Source organism: Tribolium castaneum, chromosome 1, assembly GCF_031307605.1.
Source record: "Tribolium castaneum strain GA2 chromosome 1, icTriCast1.1, whole genome shotgun sequence".
In the NCBI taxonomy this organism is placed as follows: Eukaryota; Metazoa; Arthropoda; class Insecta; order Coleoptera; family Tenebrionidae; genus Tribolium; species Tribolium castaneum.
Window position 1 is genome coordinate 25,620,972 of NC_087394.1, and position 24,597 is coordinate 25,645,568.

At 35.2% G+C, this 24,597-nt stretch overlaps 5 protein-coding genes across 7 annotated transcripts; all 5 read right to left on the reverse strand.

Moving 5' to 3' along the window:
- Window positions 1-996: 996 nt before the first annotated feature.
- Window positions 997-11,127, reverse strand: crc (cryptocephal). Its single transcript, NM_001293577.1, is given in 3 exon segments — window positions 997-1,727; window positions 9,350-9,676; window positions 11,035-11,127. Coding segments are annotated over 2 exon segments (957 nt in total). The 5' UTR covers window positions 9,576-9,676; window positions 11,035-11,127.
- LOC659748 (pyrimidodiazepine synthase-like) lies at window positions 11,037-14,188 on the reverse strand. 2 transcript variants are annotated; one of them, XM_966025.4, is made up of 4 exons: window positions 12,700-12,868; window positions 12,482-12,652; window positions 12,132-12,436; window positions 11,037-11,614 (listed from the first exon to the last, which is right to left on the reverse strand). In XM_966025.4, exons 1-4 carry the CDS (start codon window positions 12,722-12,724, stop codon window positions 11,402-11,404), a joined length of 714 nt encoding a protein of 237 aa, XP_971118.1. In that variant the 5' UTR covers window positions 12,725-12,868; the 3' UTR covers window positions 11,037-11,401. The 2 variants fall into 2 exon arrangements, 1 of the variants encoding a protein (XP_971118.1); XR_010336377.1 differs by lacking the exons at window positions 11,037-11,614; window positions 12,132-12,436 and adding exons at window positions 13,842-14,012; window positions 14,064-14,188 and having other exon boundaries at window positions 12,700-13,346.
- On the reverse strand, window positions 14,188-15,337 carry LOC659887 (pyrimidodiazepine synthase). The gene is made up of 4 exons (XM_966154.5): window positions 15,111-15,337; window positions 14,895-15,065; window positions 14,551-14,849; window positions 14,188-14,504 (listed from the first exon to the last, which is right to left on the reverse strand). Exons 1-4 carry the CDS (start codon window positions 15,133-15,135, stop codon window positions 14,280-14,282), a joined length of 720 nt encoding a protein of 239 aa, XP_971247.1. The 5' UTR covers window positions 15,136-15,337; the 3' UTR covers window positions 14,188-14,279.
- A 199-nt stretch (window positions 15,338-15,536) lies between these two features.
- Window positions 15,537-17,477, reverse strand: LOC659949 (uncharacterized protein). 2 transcript variants are annotated; one of them, XM_015978011.2, is made up of 4 exons: window positions 17,342-17,477; window positions 16,078-16,284; window positions 15,833-16,032; window positions 15,537-15,780 (listed from the first exon to the last, which is right to left on the reverse strand). In XM_015978011.2, the coding sequence occupies exons 1-4, from the start codon at window positions 17,395-17,397 to the stop codon at window positions 15,596-15,598; spliced, it is 648 nt and encodes a 215-aa protein (XP_015833497.1). In that variant the 5' UTR covers window positions 17,398-17,477; the 3' UTR covers window positions 15,537-15,595. The 2 variants fall into 2 exon arrangements, with proteins under 2 accessions (XP_015833497.1, XP_971308.3); XM_966215.5 differs by lacking the exon at window positions 17,342-17,477 and adding an exon at window positions 16,343-16,454.
- Window positions 17,409-24,510, reverse strand: LOC103314694 (putative ATP-dependent RNA helicase TDRD12). The gene is made up of 8 exons (XM_008201331.3): window positions 24,056-24,510; window positions 23,621-24,005; window positions 22,662-23,220; window positions 22,060-22,214; window positions 21,889-22,014; window positions 21,208-21,688; window positions 20,695-21,160; window positions 17,409-18,767 (listed from the first exon to the last, which is right to left on the reverse strand). Exons 1-8 carry the CDS (start codon window positions 24,397-24,399, stop codon window positions 17,510-17,512), a joined length of 3,774 nt encoding a protein of 1,257 aa, XP_008199553.1. The 5' UTR covers window positions 24,400-24,510; the 3' UTR covers window positions 17,409-17,509.
- Window positions 24,511-24,597: the final 87 nt, after the last annotated feature.

Below are 24,597 nucleotides of genomic sequence, written 5' to 3' on the forward strand. Positions count from 1 at the left end.
TAATTCCGAATTAAATTAATGACGCTTCTGTAAACCGGTCTTTAGTCTCATTCATGCCATCTCTTGATAGAACATTGTGAAAAACAGCGTAGGCTTTAATATTTTTTTAACTTGTATGAAAACACTGATTATCATAATTAACCTGAGGAGCCAAATAAGAAAATTTCGAATGGTAATATTTAATTAAATACTTTTTTCTTCACTTTGCACTAGTTTAGAGTTTACTGTGACGCTAATAAGGCAAGTTTGTTCTTTATCGCTATTTTTTTTTCATCGTTTTTTTTTTTAATTTTTACTAACACTAATCGAAATTTAATTCTGGGTTTACAGCATACAATTTTTCTTTCATTTCTACATAGTTCATGATATACTTTTAGCCACAGAACAGCTAAGGGTTACTTTTAGCAGACTCACCTTGTATATAAACTGAAATAAAAAAATGATCGCGTACTAGTTACTACACAACGACTTTTATCTGGTGGTTATCTTAACTTTTATTAATTTTTTTTCTAAGGTTCAAATTTTCCTGAATGAAATTTCTTACATCTGGGGAATATTAATATTTTTTAAGTCTACCAACCCTGACTAAGTCATTGGAAATTTCTCTCTCGCCTTGTTCATGGGAAATTTCGCTAAACAAGTGAGTTTTTAGCCCACTATAACTGGTTTGAACATGTCTACCTAAAAAAATTAAAAACAAATAGTGCCCACCTAAAATTGATCCTTTATTAGTACTCCAAGTTAAACTACAAGTGTTAAGACATAAATGAGCAAGCAATAAAAATATTGGAACGACGTAATTAGCACATGCCCCAATATCTCATAAAAAAACTACGTAAAAACTTAAAACTAAACGATTAAACACTTAAACATCTTTCTTGGACAACAACAAGCTATCAAACATTACGGAGACGTAACCTAAATTTAAGGGAAAAAAACATATAAAAAAGCCTTAAAAGTAGATATAAACCTAAAAAGTGTTGCCAATTGTGTTTGTTAGTTGATAAGTCCCTTTGCTTTGAAGAGATCACGCATGAGCCCCTTCAAGTACTTGATTTCCCGCTGAAGATCGTTAATCTTCGCATCCAACTCCTCGTTCTTCATGGACAGCTGCTTCTCCTCCGACAGAATCACCTCGACTTCGGCTTTCTTCTTCATGCGATACCTCGTAGCTGCGTTCTTATTCTGCTCCTTCTTCCGCGACTTCTTATCCACGGGCGAGGTGCGCGAGTAGGGCTTTGCCCGCTTCCGCGCTTGCTTCGGAGACGAGGCGCTTCCGTCGTAGCTCTCCACCGGCTCAGGCATCCACTCGGGGTCGTCCGACGAGCAGTCGCTGCTGTTGGGCGAAGACGGCCCGCTGCTCCACTGCATGTCCTCCACGCGGGTGCGCACCAGCTCGTCGACGACGGCCAGCTCGTGGGCGATGTCGGGCTGCGGCGTCATCGCCGTGGGGTACGCCAGCTTTTCAGGTACAACGGGGAGCTGGAGGAGCGGCTCCAGAGTGGTGAGGATCTTGTAGTCGTGCGGGGGGCTCTGAGGCGGAGTGAGGGTCTCGTGGGTGAGTTCGACCACGTCGTAGACATTTTCGAACTCTTTGAGGAGGAACTGGGTGTCGGTGTTGGGGACGTACTCGAGCTTTGTGGGAGGTGGGGGGAGTATGGCACGGGCTTGGTCCACATCGTCCAGAATGTTGGGGAGGATTTTCTCGTCGAGGAGGAATGATGGTTCTGAAATGGGAAAAATCCGATTTAGTTTAAGAGGTTAATTTGCTTGAAATTGGGGTCAAGTGAATTCGACGAAGCAATTAGTTCAAAGGAGGATTCAATAGTGTAATGCACTTTTCTCAAGTTGTGAGTACAAAGTGGACGAAATTTTGTATAATCGGCACCAATTATGCAAAGTGGATCAAGGTTACCCCTAAACATATTGGTTTAACTTTTGGCATAAATAACGTATTCTTCTTGAAATCTACCTTAATCTGTGATAGCAGTCAGTTATGGTGTTTTGAAATACAAGATTTCTTAATTCCCTGATTGCCACTGGAATTTTAGATTCTAAAATATTTAAATTGCATTCTAAATGTTGCTTTACTTTTGTCAGTAATACAAATTAAATGTCACAAAATTCTGCCGAAAATTTAATAAAATTTAATTATTTATCGTTGTGACGTAAGTTCCGAATTTGTAGATGGCACAGAAAAAAATATTTTGTTTCGAGAAATAAAATAGAGTAGAAAAAACTCAAATTTCTGGGTTGTGTGTTTATACAGTTTCAAAGAACGCCAGCGGCTATCGTTAGATTTAGACAATTTTTGTCTTCTGTAGTCTTCACAATACGAAATTTTGGATGTACTAGTTTTTCATGCCCATTGATAGTACCATCAGTTAAAAAAAATCGCATACACTGACTTCGTTGGGGCAAATAGACCTTGTTCTCGTTTAATTAAAAATGTTAAACTTAATAGAGAACAAAAAAAATTATAACAGTGTTGATCTGTAAGAGAGCTGTTGCGGATAACTGATCAGAGTTTTTGCTCTGCTGATAAAAAAAAAGATAGGAACAGAAATTTCAACTCCTGAACAAGATGAAGCTTTCTCTAATCGCTTACGAAATGATCAATTTAAAACAGGTAGGGTTGCAGAAGAATTAACACTTTTAATTTGAAAAATTCAGCATGTGCCAGAAAGGAAATTTTGACAAATTAATAAACATAAACAAGCCCTCATTTTGTTGGAGATTTTTGGCCTCAAAACCAAATTGAACTGTGATCGGCTATTGTAGATAATTGAGAGAGAAGTTAAGCCTAGATCAAAATGTTTGGCAAAATTTGTTTTCTTCTACACCTCGGAGACTCGCTCATTGGAAGCAAACGAAGCAAAGCAATGACAAAATGTTCAATAAATTATTGATAATTGAAAGGATAACTGTTTTAGTTCTGAATTGAATACTAATTACTACAAGTGTGTGAAATTGGAAATACTAATGAATTCTAAGTTTTTGATCTACAAGTGTATTTGTGGAAAACGTTAATTAAATCTATTGCAAGAAAGCTAAAAACTTTTTTATTATTGTCTATTTTTATTTTATTTGTGACTTAATTTATTTGGTGCTTTAAAGATTCGGTACACAACTCAAAAACGAAAATATTTCGGGCGCTGTTTCAGAAGTAACTGTCTAGTGAAAATCACCAAAAAAAGTTCTGATTAGCTAATTATCTCTCACGCCGTCTGGTTTGTAGGAACTTATTTTCAGTTTGTTTCACTTTTTGACCTTTTAAATTGTTTTAACTTATCAAAAATATCACAAATTGCCAATTTTTATTTTTAAAAAAGAACGAAAGTGCATTGGCGCAGTGATACGAATTGCTCCTTATTTCAAAAGCTATCAGTTGATACAAAAAAAATCGGAATTTGAGTAGTCATTAGATTTCCATAAGACGGAAACGTTCTCCTTTAATGAGACTAAGCTATTTATAACCAGGAAACAGATACAATTATTTGATTTGTTGTGTGGTTTGTCGTTTTTTTGTGTGGAAACGGATTTCCTTCCTATTTTTTCTACATGTTGGTGTCTTATAAGAAACTGGTTAATGTGGATATAGATTTTGCTTCAAAATGATTTTCGATTTGTACTTTTTTGAGATCGTTAAAAATATATTTTTGAAATATATAGTTATTAAATATTTAGAAATTAGAAATAGTTTCTATACTTGGTTCATGTAGCCATGTAGTCAGTAACTTAAGAATAAGAAAAATTCAAGTAAAAAATTATTAAAAATAAAATGCTGGGTTTAAAACGACTTGAACCATAATCGGTAAACGGATAATCGAGGTTCCACTGTAACGCTTTCAAAGGACAAAAGAAAATCCTAAATCCATAAGAAACAATTCTGACGAAACTTTAAATGAAAAAAACTTTAACATAATATAATTTTTTAACGAATTTGTAAAGAACAAAACAAACAAAATTTGTGGCCATGTACTATATAAACTGCTACCAATTTAATCACTGAAATGTAGGCAATTTCGGTTTAATTAAACCACGAACTTTATGTTATTTTACCCATCATTGGTCTGATTAGTAATTACATATTTTATAGTTACCATAACAATATTAATTTTGTACGTTTTTGTGACCATAACTTTTAGTGCATTTGTGAAAGAAATGGGCGAAAGCACTCACATGTGCGACTCGTGTGGGATGAAAAAAAAAAGAATCTGCTAGTACAGAGTGATTCAAAAGTGTTGGCCCAACTTTCGAAAGGGTCTAAATGAGGTTCAATTAAGCATTAAAACGAATTCAATTTTTTTCCAGACAAATTAATTTTTAATATTCATTTTTTCCTTTGTCTTAATTATTGCTCTTTTGCTTCCAATGTTGTAGGTGTCGAATTGACTAGTGTGTTAAATGTTGAGCACACCATAAGACAAATTGGCGTTTTTTTCAACAGTATCTGTTTAACGTTTAACATCTGCCATTTCCGCTAGTTAAATTCAAGAAAAGATGATCTGAACCCCCAACTTCAACACTACCTAGCACCGTTTAAGAGATTTTTTAATCATCCTGTCGAGTATCAAAAATTTTCGAGTCTCGTCAATTTTTTGCTTTTTTCCAAAATTCAGTTTATTTATATTTGTCTGAAAATATAAGGTGTGTTACGTCATTTGCATAACTAATGGGATGACTTGACAAAAATGAAAACCAGATGCTAGTGTAAAACATTACGTGAATAAGACTAAATTTTGGTCAATTGAGGGAATTTAATTGATTTGTTGTCGGCGTTAGTGAAAGTCTTGTCTTACGGCCTTGCCTCAAAGGAGCACAGGAAATGTGACTGATTAAATGTATATTAATAACAATTACAAAGGCGACAATAACTTATCTCTAGTGATTTCCAAGTGGCATGTTTGTAATGTAAATTCATGTCGACATTGTTTTAATAAAAACATTTATGTAGGTACTTCATTTAGTGATTTTCCCTTTATTAAATCACGATTGTGCGAATTTAGGTGTGTCACCTGTTTCAGAAGGTCAAAATATAAATTTTAAAGCCGGTTGTATAAAAACACACGCATTTTCTATTTGACAATTTGTGCAAAAAACACACGAAACGAACTCATTAAAATAAAGAAAGTTGATCTGATATTACGATAAATTGGAACGTGTTTCCCACGGGGATAACCCGACGATGTTTACAAGGAATCGACAGCAAGGGGGTCAAAGTCCAGGATTATAATTCCAATTATGTAAAAAAATGTCTCAATGTACATAAATTGTTCCAAGGATTTTAAATGTTTCCATATTCATTCAATAAATGTCGCAGTTTTTTTCTCGCGATTTTTGAGTTTGGAAGAGAAACTAACGGTAGATTACGTTCAAAACAGGGCGTGTATGAAAGTTGTTCCAATCATTATAATTATCGCAAACTTTTTCTCATTGTATCACATTTGCGTAGCTGCGTATATCACAGTGGTAGGCCTTGAAATGCAGATTTTTTCATCAATCTGAGATAAACGCGTACCACCCGCACTCAAAATAACTTGCAATTTAATTTGAGCAAAAAACCCCAACTTTGACCTATTCTTCCGAGATTAGTTATCTCAACAAGACCACTTATCGAAAGGCAACAAACTTATTTTTCTCGAAAATTGCAGATTTATGCTAAGTTTATGCAAAATATTTCGCCGAGCAGTTTTTAATTAATTCCTTAAGCAATACAAATAATAAATTAATCGCGAATGAGTTGTTACGGCAACTAGATTACCTCGATTTGACCATGCGTAACACAACACCGCCCAACAACATTCACGAAGACATTGAGTTTATTCGCAAAATGAGAGTTTTTCAAAAATTGTACCAATTCTTCCGCTCCATAAAAAATTAATTGTTTCGTAAATAGGTCGGTAAATATGACAATGTTTGTGGTTTTCTTTCATTTTTACCGAATAGTAAACGTGGAAATTTTCCAATCAACCAATCTATTGAGGGTTCAATCACCAGGATATACAGTGTGATAAAAAACAGACGACTCCAATAATATTGTATTAGTAATCTTGTACATGACTTGCTATACTTTCGGTGAATGAAACTAGTACACTTTAAGTACTTTATCTCAAATACTAGTGCGATGATTCGCACTTTTTGGACTACTTCCTGCTCTCAAGTACAAAACATCTCGAACTTTTGTTATAATTAGAGATTGCGAAAAATCCGTTTGTTTGCGAACCAAAAGCGTGAAGGCCAATCTAGTACCGATTTATTTAAATTATCAACTCATTTGATAAAACCAAACCAATTAGTGCATTTTTAGCTTTCACCCAGCTTTTTGAAAGTTTGTCAAAATGTAATCGCCAATCAAAGTTCGTCCTGTGATAACAGTAACCATCCGCAAGCGTTCCTTGAACTGACTTTTAGCAATTCAAATATTTTGCTTTAGTTGCGAACGTATCCAGTCTTGGATCAACAAATCCAGGTCGACCTACCATAACAAACAGCCATTATGATGATTGGCAGAGGTCACCAACTATCAAACACACAAAGTCAACAATTTTATTATGGCAGTAGTTGTAGAAAAAAGAAATTGCGACGGCGTCTGAAGGGACTTTTGGACGATGATTTCTATCTAAATCAGCGTCTTTTCACCAACTTCTGTGAATTGAACACAATTTCCCGGTTCCAGGTGTAATGGTAGCTGCACTTCATGCTACACACGACACTGGTCATTTGTACGATAATTCATCAGGATCTGAACGCAGTTATTGCACTTTTACTCGAACTTTATACGAAATTTTTTCAACCACTCAAGAAATAAGTCGTTCGACTGATCGCTGCCGAGCTGCGCGTGGATTCCGGAACGAATAGTGGAATTTGACTGGATGTAAAGTGGTGAGTGGTCGTCCCTCAAGCGTCCCCACCAAGACACCATGTGATGTAAAGATACCAACTTGATAACAATGAATCTATTTATGGTAATTATTTGACCACTAATTGGTGAGATTATTTCAAAATTGAGTGGAAAACAGGTAAAACACGCACTTTTCTCTATGGAAAATAACGCCGAAACGGCGATAATTCGCTATAGAAAGGTCTAAGATCAATGTCGGGCATTTTTTTCACATTATCAGTTTCACAAATGTCCTTTATATTCAAATTCGCGATAATTTCCTGTAAATATCCACTCGCACGTTGTTTTTTCTTATGGAAATTACGTTGACTCAACTTTCTTTACATTTGTGATAAAAACCAACAAAGTAATGTTTTAATGTTTAAACTAACTGTTTTTTGTGATTATTTTTTCCCAAACTGGCAGCAAACAAATAAATACGCACATACGCGTTATCTGAAAAAAATCTAAATTAATGCTTTATTGCAACAACAGCAGGGTTGCAAATGAGCAAGGTTACTGATATTTAAAAGCTTAATAACAAAGCTGTATTATCAGGACCTTGGCTGTGTTTGTGAGTGGAAAAATGATTTTTGTAGACCGTTGGACATTAATTTTTTCAAACTAGTTATCGCATTTTTGGAAATTATGAAAAAACTCTACGCATAAACACACATTTATCAAGGAAAAATGACAATCAGTGAGGCACAAATGGTATCAAGTGCAGCCCCAGATTAATTTTTTTATCGTCTGCTAAATGCAAAAATTCGATCTATCTCAGTAAGCCATGGCCAGGTCACATGATATTTTACCGTCAAATGTTACCAAAACTTTTGATTATCTGACAAGTGCAACCTTTGTCCACATGTCCACCAAAATAACAAAACTGTGACTTGTTTGTGACAATTTTTTTTATTTTCAGGGTTAGTTGGTGCCAGACTATGAAACCTTAGTCAATCTAATTGGTGGTTGTCATGGCAACAAAACGTAATAATTCAACAATTTTTAAACTATTAAAAAATGCAATAAATTTACGTGTTCAGTATTTACTTCATTGGGGTAAAAAAGAAAAATAAGCCAAAGCTTCACAACTACATTTTGAGTTATATGAACTAAAATACATTATCACTAATAAGCATGGATGCAGCTAAATATTTTTATTAATATGTGTTCTTTTTTATTAATAAAATCAAAAAATTAATCAAAGTTCAGGCGGCAAAGAGCTAAACGTATGCTTGTGTTATATCACAGAATTCAGAAAAAAATACTCTTCTTAAAAGTAGAATTAGTTTTTTTATTCATTTTTTTTAATTTTTCAACAAAGTAGTAGTTTCAAGTGCAGGGTTTGTCTTGATTTGTGTTTTATATTTTAGGGATTTTTGTTGTTGTGCATTCTTTCTTTTTTGGATTCGAAGTATTTTAACGGGATTCAGAATTTAAATTAAGCGACACACTACGTTCAACAACCATTTTTGGACACATTGTATTAAAATTGACACTTCTTACCATTAAAAAAAAACGTATCCCAGAACAAATTGTCAGAGAAATTTGATAAAAATCTGAGGCACTAGAATTTAAATACTTTTAAGCACATACCAAATAAGTTTTGATCAAATATGTAATTGTATCCATACTTTTTAGCGACCCTGTATGCTCTTTTTCGTATTAATGCGCAGTAGATTGTGGAAATCTAAATTAACTTTATTTTGAAATTAAAAAATCAATTTTTTTGTAATTTGCCGTTTCATTTTTAAGAAAAATTACAAAAATTTAAATATAATCTAAATAAAGCTAATTTTTCGAGAAACTATACATAACAAAAAAACACTGACATTTTTTAGCATGTATTTGAAGAAAACGCAATTCAAAGAATGCACCTTTGTGGGGAACCCCCGAATTTTTTTTTATATTTGGACTAGTAAAGTGATTCTCTACAATGCTTTGAGCTCGAAATTTGACAATTTTGAGACACCTTGTGGTTCTAGATAGTACTCAATAAAATATTATTTTATTATTTAGTAAGAGTTATAGGGAGACCAAAAATTAAATTACAATACAAGGTGAATTGTGGTTTAGATGCAACCAAAAATAATAACATTCACTACTGATTTTAATTTTTTGACTTATTTGATTAATTGAATCAAAATTAGTTTTTATGTTTTAAATAATAAGTAATTTTATCAGAACTGTCAACGTCGACAATACTTAAAACAATGCAATCGTTGATCAACTTTGCAACTTTAGCAATAACAGATTTGGACAGCTGTATCTGACATTACTCACTGTGTAAAAAAAATCTGAAATAACCCATAACAGACCCCTGTATTTATAAGAAAAGTGAAATAATAGTGTTATTAATAGTTTCTATGGATATAAATCCAACAATGTATAATTGGTTGCCTAACTAAGAGTGGGAATTTTACCCCTTTTTATTACGATTTTTATTTATTTTTCCAACATACGCACCTTCCTTGATGAGTTCGTCCAAATTGATAAGATTTTCCAGATTTTCGAGCATGAGAGAGGCCACTTCCGCCTTTGATTCGCAAGGGACCAAATCATCTTCGAATTTGATGTGTTCGTGCTCCGTTGATGTTTGATAAAAAGTGTCATCTGAGAGCCATGACACCTCTTCATTGCTGAGAGGTGACAATGGCTCTTCCTTCCATATAATGAACGGCGCACAACTCATTTTGTTGTTCGCTGTTCAAACTTGACAAAGAAAGATTGTTTAAGTAGGTTTCTTCAGCCGAAAGGATTACGGCGGCGGGCGTAAGAGGTGCCATTTTGGCTCTGCAATAAAAATTATTAAGTTTTTATGAGAGTGATTTCATACAGGAAGTTCTTATTTTTATACGAACAAAAAAAGTTCGAGTATTAGATATTAGATAACGCCAATGAGAAGCTAATTATAATTAACACATGGTTTGGGAGTGGTGACTTGTAATTAAACCGTACGTACTCGAGACAAAAACAATTTGGGCGCCTGAACAAATTAGGCATTTTTTATATTGCGAATCAGAAATTTCAATAAAGTTGAAAAAGTCTGCTGTGAAAAAACAGTTGCATGCTAGCCTATCGGTAAACATAATACTATCTACAATCTGGATTACTTCCAATCTAGACTGTATAACGTAGCTGGCTAGGTCAAACAAAGCCGACTCTGTTATTGATTCATGACACGACTTGATAGAATGTTTGGTCTACAGTTTGGACGTACTAAATAATTCAAATTATTGGATCAATCAATCAACCAAATAAATATTTAAAAAATTCTTAACTATTATCTTCCACATTCTAACACAGGGTGTTCCATCTGAGATTTTCCCTTTTTTCATTCAAGTCCTAAAATCAATCAACATGAGGTGTTAAAATATTAATTGTATCAAACAAACTTTGACAGAATACGTAAGTGCAACCTAAATCGAACTAGTTTGATCTTGAATTGAATTTTAATTAATTTTTTTGTATATTTTGAGTCGCTAACCGGGTTATTCTTATCAACTTTTATGCCCATTTTTAGTTAACCAAGTTTGGCCAAAGCGAAAACTTTAGAAACCACTTCCTTAAACTGACATTTTAAAACCAGCAACCTACTTTTACTTTGGATGTTTTTACTAGAGATCGATAGTGGAATATATTTTAAGCGTTAGAATTAACTGGATTTTAATCACGCTTCTTAATTTAGACATTATCTTTATCGCTCATTACTAAGAACTGTTATAATACTAAGAAAAAAAAAAGAATAGTTTGACGTTTCTCGGAATTCATGGCATGCTTTGATGACTGAAGTTATTGTAACAATCGGTGAGACACTCTGTATACAATTATAACAATTTACGTCACACAAACCGCGAGATTAAATTACTGATAATGATAAATTATTAAACTATTAGAGAATAGTGATAGCAGTGATACGAAAGATGACAATTGTGTTAAAAAAATACACAATGACGCAGGTGTCCACCTGTCTGGGGCCAGGCTCGAACTGTGTCTGTTTTGATTAAAACCGTGTGAATTTATGCACAATCGCGGCATTTTATGACGATTTAAAATAGATGACGACATCCCACAATATGGTGAAATCATCCATCACAACACTCGCGCTACTAGTAAACATTAGTACAAGAGGGGAAAAACACAATACTTACTGCATTTTGAAGGTTGTAGTGGCACACTTGCGTGTGCAAAAACTTTAAACGCTAGTCCGACATCTTGACAATGCGATGAGCCGAGGAGAAAAATTAATTACACTTTACTTAGCCATTGATGAAATGATAATGGCGGTCGAGGAGGGCGGGCATTTTTGCGGAACCGGAAAACGTGCGCAGACGACTAGAATTTGAACGGCGAAGCTAAAACGCATGCGCACGGTTTTTGGCGCGAGGAATTTCATTTGAACTCAAAATGCTTTATTATGTAATCGATCGGAATTTACAATAATGTAATGTAATGAGATGTTATTACGCAAGCAAACGTGCGCTCCGATTCGCCCAAACACTTTCTCTCATCAAAACGTTATTTCGTTTTTAAAAAATTCAATTTTTGTTGGACAACAATCCAATGTTCTTCCGGTTCGTGGTAAGTTTCCTGGCAAATTGGATTTTCAAACATTGCCTTGTTCCATTTCTTCAAAAATTTAAGCTGATTTTCGTCGAAAGGTAATTGTTCGCCGTAAGCAATCGCTAACACACCCAGACGTTCGCAAGTGGGCCACAACAGGTAATCAACCTGTAATTAGTGAGAATTCAATAAAATTAAATAATAAAAAAAATTTCTTTTACAAGTCAAAATTTTAGGTACAAACATAATTATGTTGGTAGCACCGTGTTTCCATAGCTACCATCAAAATTGTTTGTATACAAAATTGTTGCAAAAATAAGTTTCTTAACAATTACAATTAGTACAATAATTACAATTACAACAATTTTAAAGAAGAGTTTTTTTTCACCGGAATTATATTCACTGAGCTGTTTGTTGTTTGTGTTGGCAGCAGCTTATTTTCCATAGCAACCAACAATTGTTTTTTTGTTTGTAAAAATTTTTGTTTAGTTGTTTACATCAAATTTGTGTTTTTGTGCAAAAATAAGCATTTAGCTTAAGGAAAATTTGTTTTAAAAAGGACTTGGAGGTATTAGGAAGGTAAATATGCCTTTTTTAAATTTCGTTTGACGTTTTTTTTTTTTGAATGAGACAAGTCATAGGTTATTTTTTAACATTGATTTAAATTTTCAATCTTCGACTTTACCATTCCAGGTGTGCGCCCCCCGAAAAAGGGGCTCCCTCTCGCTGCTAACTCCGTCTCAAATATCTCAAATTGGGGCACGAGTTCGGCCATACACTGCCCCAAAGTTTTGACTTTGTGGCTCAACACACATTTGAAAAGTGCGTCGCTAAGGGGTGATAGTTTTTTGACCAGTTCTTGGTCACGTTTTTTAGCTTCAGGCTCAAGGGGGTATAGGGGGTTTTTGGGGTACTGCTCGTCAAGAAACTCCACAATGTCAAGGCTTTCAATGATGATTTTTGTGCCGGTGTCAAGTGCTGGTACTTTTTCTAGCGCAAAAATTGTTAATTTGAATTTGAGTTAATTTAAGTTACCTTCAGGGTGGATTTTTGAGTACCATTCCGGCTTATGCGAGAGACTAATATTAACAATATCGTGCGGTATATTTTTAGCTTTTAAAACCAATCGAACTCGTTGGGCATATGGGCAAAATTCGGCCGAATAAAGTCGTAGTTTTCCATCCACTTTGAGTGGTTGTTGTGACCCTGAATCAATCAAACAATCAGTGTATCTAATAAATATAAATATTTACCAGTCGTTAAATGTGTTACAGACATGTTGGTTAATAACAATTAACTCACTCAAATAATTTTATTAACTGATTAGTGATTAGATATCAAATAATACAAGTCATGCAACAAGTATTCATTTATACATTATCGTACTCGGGGGGCGCTTTCCTAAATTTAATTTGTATAATTTTCCAGTATTTTTCCGGTCCGTAATACAACCCGTCACACACGGGATCCCCCCGCATGGCCTTCCTCCATTTCCTCAAAAGCGGAAATTGATCGGAAGCGAATGGCAATTGTTGGCCGTGAGCGATCACAATAGTACCAACCCTCTCACCCCAAGGCCACAACATGTAATCCACCATTCCTGGCTTTTCACCCCCGAAAAACGTAGTCCCCCTATTGGATAATTCCGTTTCAAATGTTTCCAAATGAGGGACAAATTCAGTGGCCCACTCTTCGAGTGATTTATTCTCGTTTAGAGAAATGCAACGCAAGAAAACACCATGCATTGGTTGGATTTTTTTGAGTAAGTCTTTGTCGCGTTGTTTTGAGGCGGGGTCTTGAGGGAAAAGTGGAGGAGAAGGGTATTTTTCGTCCAAAAAGTCGCAAATGTGCAGGCTTTCGATGACGATTTGGGAACCGGTGTCTAACGCGGGAACGTAGCCTGAAATAAAAATTTATTTTATACCAAGGGAGGAAAGATATGTTTTCCTCCAGAGTTGCGAGTTGAAAAAATAAAAATTTTCAAAAAAAAATAATAAGTAAAAACGATCAGTAATAATAAACAAACTTCACTGTTATTAAAAGCTAAAAAAGTATGGTGTTTAAAAAAATAAAAAAATAAGTTATTGTATTAATTGTATCTAATTTCAGAAATAGCCTGTATATAATTTTAGGTGAGTCAGGGACTTCCACGGCTTTTGTGAAGAATTATTATTAATTTTTTAACATTTAGAAGTCAATAATGAACTTCATCAAATCGCTGAGTTGTATAGTTTTTTCGACGGCTTCATCAGAAAGTATTATAATGTTTCATCCTAATATTCCATGAAAGTACGTTGTTTTCTTCCAAAGAAAGAAAATGAGGGAGGAAAATACTACGTTCCTGAGTCCCTCAAAAATTATTAACTAAGATTTTTTGTTTTTTTTTTTAACTTGCCTTGAGGATGTATTTTGAAATACCATTCCGGTTGATTAATCAGGTTAATGTTGACAATGTCATGCGGAATATTTTTAGCATTTAAAACCAACCGAACTCGATGCGCATACGGACAATATTCCATTGAATAAAGGCGCAATTTTCCCTCGATTTTGGGGGGCTGTGGTGACCCTAAATTAATCAGAAACTTAATATTTGTATCAATAATTTGTGCTCACCTACCGGTTGTCAGATGTGGTTGAGGCATTTTACTGATAATTCACATTCACATGATCACATGCGCATTAAATATTCAAGAGAAAGTCAGGGAAAGGAGGTTTGAGGATCACAAATAAATCAAAGTTGATAAAAAGTATGTAAAAGCAGATTTATTGTAAATTATAACATTATAACACATGACCCTCGTAAACATGTTTATCATTTATCACAAATCCATAATTAAATACTATCATAATCCGGTGGCAAATTCTTCAATTTCATCTCTACACACTTCCAGAATTTTTCCGGCCCGTTGTAGATCTCGCTGCAGATTTTATCCTCGCGCATCGCTTTCCTCCACTTCCTCAAACACGGAAATTGATCACTTCCGAAAGGCAGTTGCGCCCCGTGAGCTATCGCAATAGTACCAGCCCTCTCACCCCAAGGCCACAACATGTAATCAACCTGAGAAAAACAAAAAATAACGGCCCGAAATGACCACAATCCGTACCATTCCGGGCTTGTCCCCTCCGAAAAACGTGGTCCCCCTTGCGGCTAAATCTCTCTCGAAGACTTCCAAATGGGGGACGAAGGCTTTGGCCCACTCTTCTAGTGATTTGTTCTCGGTTTTGGCCACGCATTTGTAAAAAAGATCGGTTATGGGGGCTATTTTCTTGATCAATTCTTTGTCCCGGTTTTTGTCCGAGGAGTATAAGGGGTTGTTGTTGGGGTATTCGGCGTCAAGAAAGTCAGCAATATCCAGGCTTTCGACCACTATTTTTGAGCCAGTGTCGAGAGCCGGCACTTTACCTAAACAATTTTTTTAGTGTGTTTTAGAAAAACAATTTTTTGTACCTTCAGGGTGCACTTTGGTGTACCATTCGGGTTTGTTGATCAAATTGATGTTGACTATGTCGTGGGGGATGTTTTTTGCTTTTAAAACCAAACGGGCTCGCTGGGCATAAGGGCAAAACTGCATCGAGTAGAGGCGGAGTTTGCCCTCGATTTTGGGGGGCTGTTGTGACCCTAAACCAAACGGTGAATTTGTGTTATCTAACGGTAAATACGTACCGGTTGTTAGATGAGGTGAAGCCATTGTAATTCTGTGTAATTTAGCGGATTTAGTTGTAATTACGCAGCAATTATTCAATTCAAGGCCTTTTATTCTTAAAAAAGGGGAAAAAACGTTGATAAACGCCGTGAATCGATTAGATAGTTGCACACCTACAGGAATGCGGAGACTAAAAGCCGATGGAATTTCTCTCTGTCGCTCTATATAAGTGCGAAGGAAAGGGAGATAAAACAATGAATGTAAAAATAAACAAAATAGAATGCAGATAAACCGGTTTTGCCATCTTTTAAAACACGGACGAACTAAAGCGAAGCACTCTGTACATTTTTTTCCTAATAATGACGATTTTCAAACTCTGTTGCTTAGCCGCCTTTTTGACGTTTTTTTTTTCATACAGAATTGGAGACAATGGAATCGAAAACGAATTATTTTTATCATTTATTTGCTCTGATTATAAAACTTAAATAAAAAATCCGTAAATCGTTCATGACCTGTGTTTTTTCCTAAAATGCATTTTTAAATTGTTCATAATTGCCGTCCTCTGGAAGAGAACTTCTCGTCTACAAAACGAAGACATGATCGCCGGGCACTGATACGAAATATTTTCTTCACAAAGTGCCCCTTTTAGTGTATCATTCTGTGAGAATTTAAACTCACTTTCTGAATCGACTGCAACAAAAATCATCAATTGCAAATGTTTATTGTTATTTTCTGATCTTACGACAAAAAAATCCAAACAAGAGACAAGTCTTGTGCACCGAATTAATCAAGTAAATGTTTTCCTTCGGTTTGGCTTTAACTTCAAAATGTGCAACTGCCACGTTTCGCAAGTACGGCCAATGCGACAAAAATTCGGAATATTGCGTTGAGTACTTCCAATGGTCGTAATTGCCACTTTCTGCCAAGATTGTAAAATCGATTCTAGGGGGGACAGTGTAGTTGAATTAGTTGAAATTTTTTACTTACATTGTCGGGTTTAATAACTTCATGTTGCTAAAGTCGGCCACAAACTCCCACGCATCATTAGGGTGGGTTTCAGGGAGTACGACCGAAGCTTTGTGTTCGTAAGTTTTGATTCGGACGGTCAGGTAAAAAGAAACGAGGGAGATTACAAGGTAGAGGGTTCGTCTCGATTTCCACTGAATTCTGTTCATCTTGGCCGACTTTAATGAACTGGGGATACATAAAACATTGTCTGGAGGACTGATTTTAAATTGAAATCGGAGCTTACTGAAGCAGTGACTATTATAATTAGGTTTGTTTATCGGAGAGAGGTTAAGATAAACCAGCAGCCTACGCAAAGAGCGGTTCAGGAAGCTTATGGTACGCTAAAAAATGTAGGGTAAAGTGCACAGTTATTGGACAAGCAAAATCTCAACTCGAAAAATCAGTACCGCCTTTAGAATTAAAATATAGGTAATTCCGTGATTCCAAATTAAAAAATTGAAATGTGTAGAATATGCTAATTATTATACAATGTTACAAACTGGATTTAATTTTTTTCCTCAGCATTTTTATTTATTTAGTGCAAAAATTAGAGGTATTGGACGCCGGAACTACAATTATTGGACAGGGATTTTCATGCCCAAAATAGAAATAAAATCAAAGTTATTTCTTGTTTATGATTTTCAACAAAGTTTCAAATCTAATCTAATTCTTAATTAATAATTTACGTGATATAAATCATCTCAATCACGATCACTCTGATCATTTTGTTCTTTATCAGTTTTTTCCTCTTCGTGTTCGGGTTCTTTATTTCTTTTTTTTCTTCTTCTTTGTTAGTTGTGTCACTTTCTGCTTCTATTTCTCCCTCATCGGCATATATTAACTTACCCAGCTAACATTCACTATGGTCATCCCTATAACGGAGATGACATACGTGCAAGTCTTGATCTTCATCATTGGTAATATAATGCTCCCTATGTCTTCTGGGAACACAAGGGTTGTGAAAGAAGCTTTCGCACTTCACACATGTTGAGAATAATTTTCTTAGTATTTCTTTTAGGCAGGTTGAGCATATAATTTTAGACTTTGGAAATTTCTCTTGTTTGGTTTCCTCTTTCATTTTCTGTCTTCTCGATTGATCTTACCTTTTTTCTATTGTCGTGCAATATATTTTCGATGAGTTAGAAAATAGTACTCTTACCATTTGTATCTTTCCTTTTATTTCAACTATCAAGGTCCAATAACTGTGCACTTTACCCTATACATAAATTTTTTGATTACTTACTTGCAAATAATATTTTTCAAATGGGAGTTCAGTGAACCATGACCTTTCAAGGACATAATAAACAACCTTGTATCAAATCGTCGAATTTATTAAAAAAATTAAAGTTTGGTCATAATAAAACAAGAAATAAACTTTGGTAATAATAATGTCAAAAAATCAATTATAGACCTATAGATCGGACTCACTCGAATCGATCTCTTCATCAAACTCGCTATCCATGTCGGATATCACATGATACATCGGTGCTTCCCCGTCATTTTCGTCGCTCTCATCGTCCGTAATATCAAGCTGGAGGAGCTTTCGTTTGGCTTCTTCTTTAAACTCAGGCACTTCGTAATGAACAAACCTCATGCGTCTTTGAGTGCCCGTCAACTGTAACCACTCCACAGGCTCCAATTTATTCAAAACAACCACAACTTCTTGCCCCAACGCCCGATGATTTGCCATCTTGACCGGTTTGTGTAACGTAAACTTCAGCTCGTAATTTTTCTCATTGAGAAGCGAACTAAATGTAAAAATTCGTTTCTGAACCACGTTCGTTTTGTAATTTTCGACACCGATTAGCTTGATTTTAAGCTTGACGGTGTTTTCGGTTTGTGACCAATAAACGTCCGGCGTGAGACAATTACTTTTCTCAACAGTCTGGTCAATTTGAGAATTGATCGGATCATGAATGGTTTCAGTGTGATTTGAATCACTATTTTCTAAAGCTAAGGAGGGATTTTCACGACGTGCAACCCCCAAAACTTCGAGAAATTCCTCGGCGTCAATTATTTCCAAATCAAAATCGTCTCCAAAAATTTCTTCAAGATTAGGTTCTTCTGGACCCACCTCCAAACACCCAGCATCCGAATCCGACGATTCCTCCTCCACGGCCTCCGGTCTCGGTATCTCAAAATCATCAATTTTGTCAAAAATCGACGTCGCAAACCCACAATCCAACATCAACTGGTTGATCAAAACGTTGTTATCGCCAAACCCGTCCTTCATCAAGACGGAATAAGTCGTTTTAACTCTCATCGTCTCGGAAGCATCCTTACATAACGTTTGTACGTATATTGACCGGAAAACATCTGACTGGGGTTCAAACATGTACTTGTATAGAACATCAGTGGCTTCATCGTCCCATTCGCCCGAAATGGGGCTCAACCCATACAAGCGACACTGAATCGCTTGAAACGGCAATCGAATTAGGAATTTCGATGGCAACATTTTCAGTTTCGAAAGCTCGACTATGGCTTCGTCACCGTAATCCACGTAAAAACAAAGCGCCTTCGAATCTTGGATATTTAAAATGAGGACGCGCGAATACAACTCGTAGTGAGAGTCCAAGGCCAGGTAGTACTTTCCGATTTCGATGTTCAAATGCTTCTCGGGGATTCCCTTACTGATGCTCTCCTGAATGTCCCTTTCCAAGTTCTCCAACCTGTGAAACAGTTATTTACCTAACGTGTTTGGAAAATACAATTCCCACATAGGAATTTGTTTGCAGCACGAGCGCAGGGAGTACTGCATGAATGGCGAATGTGGGAAATTGCTTTCCAAATAAGATAGGTACATATTTTGTTACGAAAAACTCAGAAAAAATATAATTTAAATTTTTTTTGCTAACAAGTTGTTAAATTAGTGGACAAGGACTATCAGATTTAGGTTTTTGTCACTAAATTGTCTGTACCTGAGAGCGAAAACAGCCAAGTCTAAAATACTCAATATTCAAGACTAATTCCAAACAAACATTCTCGTTTAGTAAACAATGTCACAATTTTATTTTATGGATTTTTTTGTTGCAAATGGATCTAGCAGATTAACAAAGAGATATTTGATTTTATTCGATTTATAATTAATAAAAGGCAGGCACTAAAAGGGCTTAACACTTTAACCGCTCTATATATACAAAGTTTTTTTCAAAACATGTGCAAAAAGCTAAAATGAATTAACTCCAAGAGGTAAATTAATGTTTAATGCAATGGAATTGTAATGAATTTTTTTAAACAATTTAAATACAGTAGTCCCTCGTTATGTAATAGAAAAAATTATATAATAGATAATTATAAATATTATATTATAAAATATAATGTATACCTATTATATTTTTCTCCGAGACTAACACTACTGACACCAGCCACTACCTTTTTCAAAATTTCGTGTTTTTCTTTGATACCTAAAGTATCCTCTTCTTTTTTTTTGAGCCATTTTGAATATTTCCTGTTCTCCATTGCAGAAAAAATAAAGCAAAATAAAAATATAATTTGATGAAAACAAAAAAATTAAGCAAATTACTTTTATCCTAAATGAAATCTAATTCGGTAAACATTTTACTGAAGTTATTTACGCAATACATTTCACTGCTAAGGTAACTATCATGGATAACTAGATCAAAATTTAAAAAAAATCGCATGGTATTTAAGTCCGAGTCTTTTCTCTCGAATAAATTAATGTCTCTCGTAAGCAGGATAACTATTTTTGTGATGTTTAATATGCTGTTATTACATTATTCGGGATTTTGTTTACGGAATTTTTTTCTCTTTGGTCAGCTACAGTTATTCCAGTTTCAAACATTTTTTAAGAGCTTTCCGTAGAAATCCAGTATTAATTGAAAATGTATTAAGAAAAAATAATTTGCAGACTTTCACTTTTTGCGTATTAATTTGAAAATAAAAGTTATTGTGTACAGTTCTTGATCCTGAATTTGAATTTTGGTCTGAATTTTTTCTCGGTCTGTGTCTAACAATACTTTTGGCAAAAATCCGTAAGAATTTGTTGGCGTTGTTTTTATGTTATTAAGGATGTATTTATTCCAACGCAAATAACCACATGGTGGTTTATTGATTTTTATTTTGGTTCCACAATAATTTTTTTTTAAGTTAGTTACGATTCACCTCTCTTTTTTTATAGTGTTTTTTTCCTTTGCTAGTGGTAGTCATGGGGTCTGCTTTTAATTCCACTCTAAGTCTGTCAAGGAATTAAATTTGATTATTTAATTCTTTGAAATTTAATAAATTTCAAGAAATAATTTCCACAAACTTTACAATATTGCACAAAAAACTTCACGTTGAACATTACGCTGGAAAAAAATTTCAATATCTATAATTTTTGTAAATAGTGCTGTTTGCAAGATGTTAAGCATTGTTTCAAATAGAAAATGTGTTAAATGTTAACTCACTTTTAATTATTTATTTACTTTTTGAAAAAAATGGACTAGGCTGTTGTTGCTCTCAGGTACAGAAATACCATAGAAATAATAAATTTTACTCGTCAAAGTGACATTAAAGGCGTCAAACTGGCAGTTTTAATGTTAATCAAGTAAAATCCAGTTGGTGGTTTTTAAATTTGGAAATCAGGGGTTGGCTTACAGTGGTTGAAATTTGGCCAATCGGACGTAGAACTCCTCAGGACTGACGGCTGAGCTGAGGATCACTTCGTGGACATTATCGTCTAAGAAGGCTCGTTGCGCTTCGACTTCTTTTGCTTTCGAGGCCTTTTTTGCAGTGTGTTTGAGGTAGCAAGGGAGGGTTATGCCACATTTCTCACATAGTTTGTGCAGGCTGGTGATTTGATTCGAAGATAATTCGACGACTTTTAAATTCGTTAAATGCTTAGTTAGATTAAATTTAATGATGTCGCAACCATCGACTTGTAAAACTTGAGCGATGTTATTCAACCAGAAAGTTCGATCCAATTGCAGATAGATGTCACCGGTTAAAATCATATTTTTATATTCGACAGTTTGTAGGGAATTGTGAGTGACGTGAAAAGATCGCGCTGAAAACATTTCATCTTTGAAGGGGGGAATAAGATTGCACATAATGACATCCACGACTGAAAAAAAAAAGTTACACAATTGGCGATAAAAATGATCACCTTACTCTCTAAATTTGGCGGAAGCTCGTACAGTTTTCTCTGTAAAGTTTGCAAAACCAACTCATTTGCAAATTTGACTTCAACGAAATTATCGTTGGGGATGCTCAACACGTGACACAACATGAACACATCACCTTCAGGGGTGTAGTCACAATGTGCGTAAAATTTTCCCACTTTAATGTTTTTGGCACGTTTTTCTGAAACTGTGAGGGGTTTTCTCAAATCGTCATCATTAATTTCCTTCACTTTCCCCTCCAAATCGATGTGTCTAATTACCTGGACGGAAAACTGTGTCACATCTTTAATATTAAGAATCTTAAATACGAGTTTTCCACTCTTTGGCAGATTTTCCGAAACGTCCAGTTGTTCACAAACGAAATGTCGCTTCTCACACAAGGAATCGCCACATTTCCCAAACAGTTTCAATGTGTTACAAATCTCAATCCCATTGTCGATTTTCTCATTTTCAGTTTTACTCTTGAACGCCTGTTAATTAATTAAAATGTGCCACTTTGTGATTCAAATACCACGGAATCATTTGAATTTATAATTAGAGTCCACTGTGTTTGGTAAACTAGTGGAAACTGAAGGGAACAAAATCTTATTTTATTATTATTATTATTTAAAATTTAAAAACTAATAAAGCCTACTCTAATTATAAATTCAAATGATCGCATGGTACCTACACTGGCGTATTTTTGGTAACTTGGAGGCAAATCCTTGCTCAAGCGGTTGAGTAAATTGAGGACTTTTGTCATTTGTTGTTCGCAGTTTTCGTCAATCATCAAAAAACATTTGGGTTTGACTTCTTCCTACAAGAATTGTTAATTTTAAATTGATTCAGATGCGAATTATACTTCATTTGTTTCCCAAGGACTCTTGTAATGTGAGGACAAAGCGCTGAAACGTTTGATAAATCGGGTCCAAGTTGCGGAAAATGAGTAACTGACGAGCCACATGGCGTCGGTGATGCACAATAATGAGTCGAAAATAAAATCCGTGCACAGTAACACTGAAATTTAAAAAAATCGCCTCATTTTATTAAAAACAAATCATATTTTACTATATTATCAGAAGCTATAAAGTGTGTTTTCACCCGTAGTTGAAGGACAAAGATAAAGGTGACATTTTCAAGGCTAACAAATCTTTCATTTCTCAGAATTTTGTTAGTTCGATAACTTTTTTAAAGTTTCCATTATTCAATTGAGAAGAAACTGCTCTTTTTAAAAATATTAAATTTGACCCTTGTCAAAAAAAATTAAGTAAGTTTTGTATCTCCAAAAAAATGGAGATAGAAATTTGAGACGATAGAATTTAAATACTTTAAATACCTGTATAAATAGCTATTAAGTGAAAACTGTGGTAACGAATTACCAATGAAGGAACTTAATACAAACAAGTAATTTTAATTTGGTAATTAGGGCAATAATATCAATAGATGGAGCCACATTAAACCTACCTTTGTATTGGCCACCTCTCATAAAAGCCCATTCTTCCTCACAAACCTCGATTTGTTCCTTAGTCGAATCATCATTTAAAGCCATGACTTCGATGCCGTTTCGAACCAACCATTTATTCAAATCGCTTATTTCATTATTATGGCACACAACAATAGTTTTAAAAAGATGACTCTTGTCTCTTAATAATCCTTCAATGTAGTGTTTCTTGTTTTGTGACACTAAAAACTTTACTTCGAATTGGATGTTCCCATATAGAGCTGCTTCCAAATAATTCCCTATGCAAACAAGTGGTGTTACATAAATCGATTTGAGTAATTTTTGCAAATCCGATGTCCATTTTGTTGAAGCTACTATGAATTGGACTTTGGTGCTACACATCCTGTGTTCAAGCATTTCATCAGTGACTTCCAAAATTTTGTAAATTTCTTCGTGATTGTTTTTTAGTAAACAACTCGCGTCTTCTAACACCAAGTGACACATTCGTTTCAAATTAAAAGTCCGAGATTTAAGGCAATGTGTAAGAGTGCTGGGGATTGTAATCACGATATCAACGCTGTTCTGAAAATAACAAATGACTAAAAAATAGTCAAGCGCGATCATTTGAATTTATAAAAAGAGTAGGTGTTTTTTTCTTTGTGATTGTTAAGCTGGTGCAAACTGAAGGAAAAATCTATTTTAACTGAGTATTACCGTTCGAAACAGTATTATTACTTGACTCTTCGGCTTGATTAATTATGATAATCGGCGTTTTCATATAAGTTAAAAAACTAATAAGCCCACTCTGGTTATAAATTCTAATGATCTCATGATATGTTTCCCTTCACACGATTGGTCGCATTCGTGTTATTGCCATGGTTATCTGCTGTAACTATGGTTACAAGAGAATTTGTCAGTGGAAACCAACAGATGGCCCCACACAATGCGACCAGCTACGTGAAGGGCAAGCTGTGTGACTTACAATGTGGTGGACTGGATATGTCATGAGGGCAATTTTTGGTTTAGTGGCACTATTTTCAAACAGTTTTTTCATCAAATCGTATACATCTTCACAATGTTTGCTGTTTGGACAAATAATAACCACTAACGGGCCCTTGTACTTTGATAATTGTCGATATTTTTCCTCTTCAGCTGTACTGAAGGTACAAAGGGCCGGGAGATACGACATGGTTTTCCCCGACTTAGGCCCCCCTACCATAACAACATTCAATTGTCTGAAAATTGCGGGCCAGACGAATGATTGGATTGGTAAACTATACTTGTAGTTAAGGCGACCCAAAGCAGCTTGAATTTCGTCGCTAAAGTAGGTGTCTGTTAGCAACTTTACAGGCTGGGGGATCACCTCCCTGAAATTATTTTTCAATAATTTTAATTGGTCTAAAGTGGCGCAAAGTACCCGTGAACTAGGGTCTTCAAGTAGCTTTGTTTCTCAATTTTTGTCAATGTGCCAGGATTGAAAGTGAAGATCTTAGGGGTTTTCCCTGGATGTCGTGCCGATCGTAACAAGGGTTGAATCTTCCGCTCTTTGCAAACACGTTTGTGGTGCCCCTCGAACTCCAAATCCGGCGTTGTCCAGTCGGCGCTTTGGGTCCAATGGACGCAGTTCTGGCACTCACACGCCGGTTTCATGAACATCTCTGGATTGTCGATTTCGGGCTCAAAAGTCTGCTTTGGGGCTCCATCACTATCGGAGTGTTTTTGCTCGTCGCTGTCGAAAGGGTCTTTCTCCCTGGTGGCCATTGCGACTGAAAGGCCTTAAGTAGGGCAAAAACGTGTGCAAATTCACAAAAACACACCACAACAAAACACAACAAAAATTATTTAATTCTAGGGACTTCCAAATTTGAATGATGCAACCTGTTGCAAATATGAATAGTCTCCAAAAAGTAATTTTCGGAATTTCGGCTTTAAAACAATTACTGAAACAGTTGCATAACT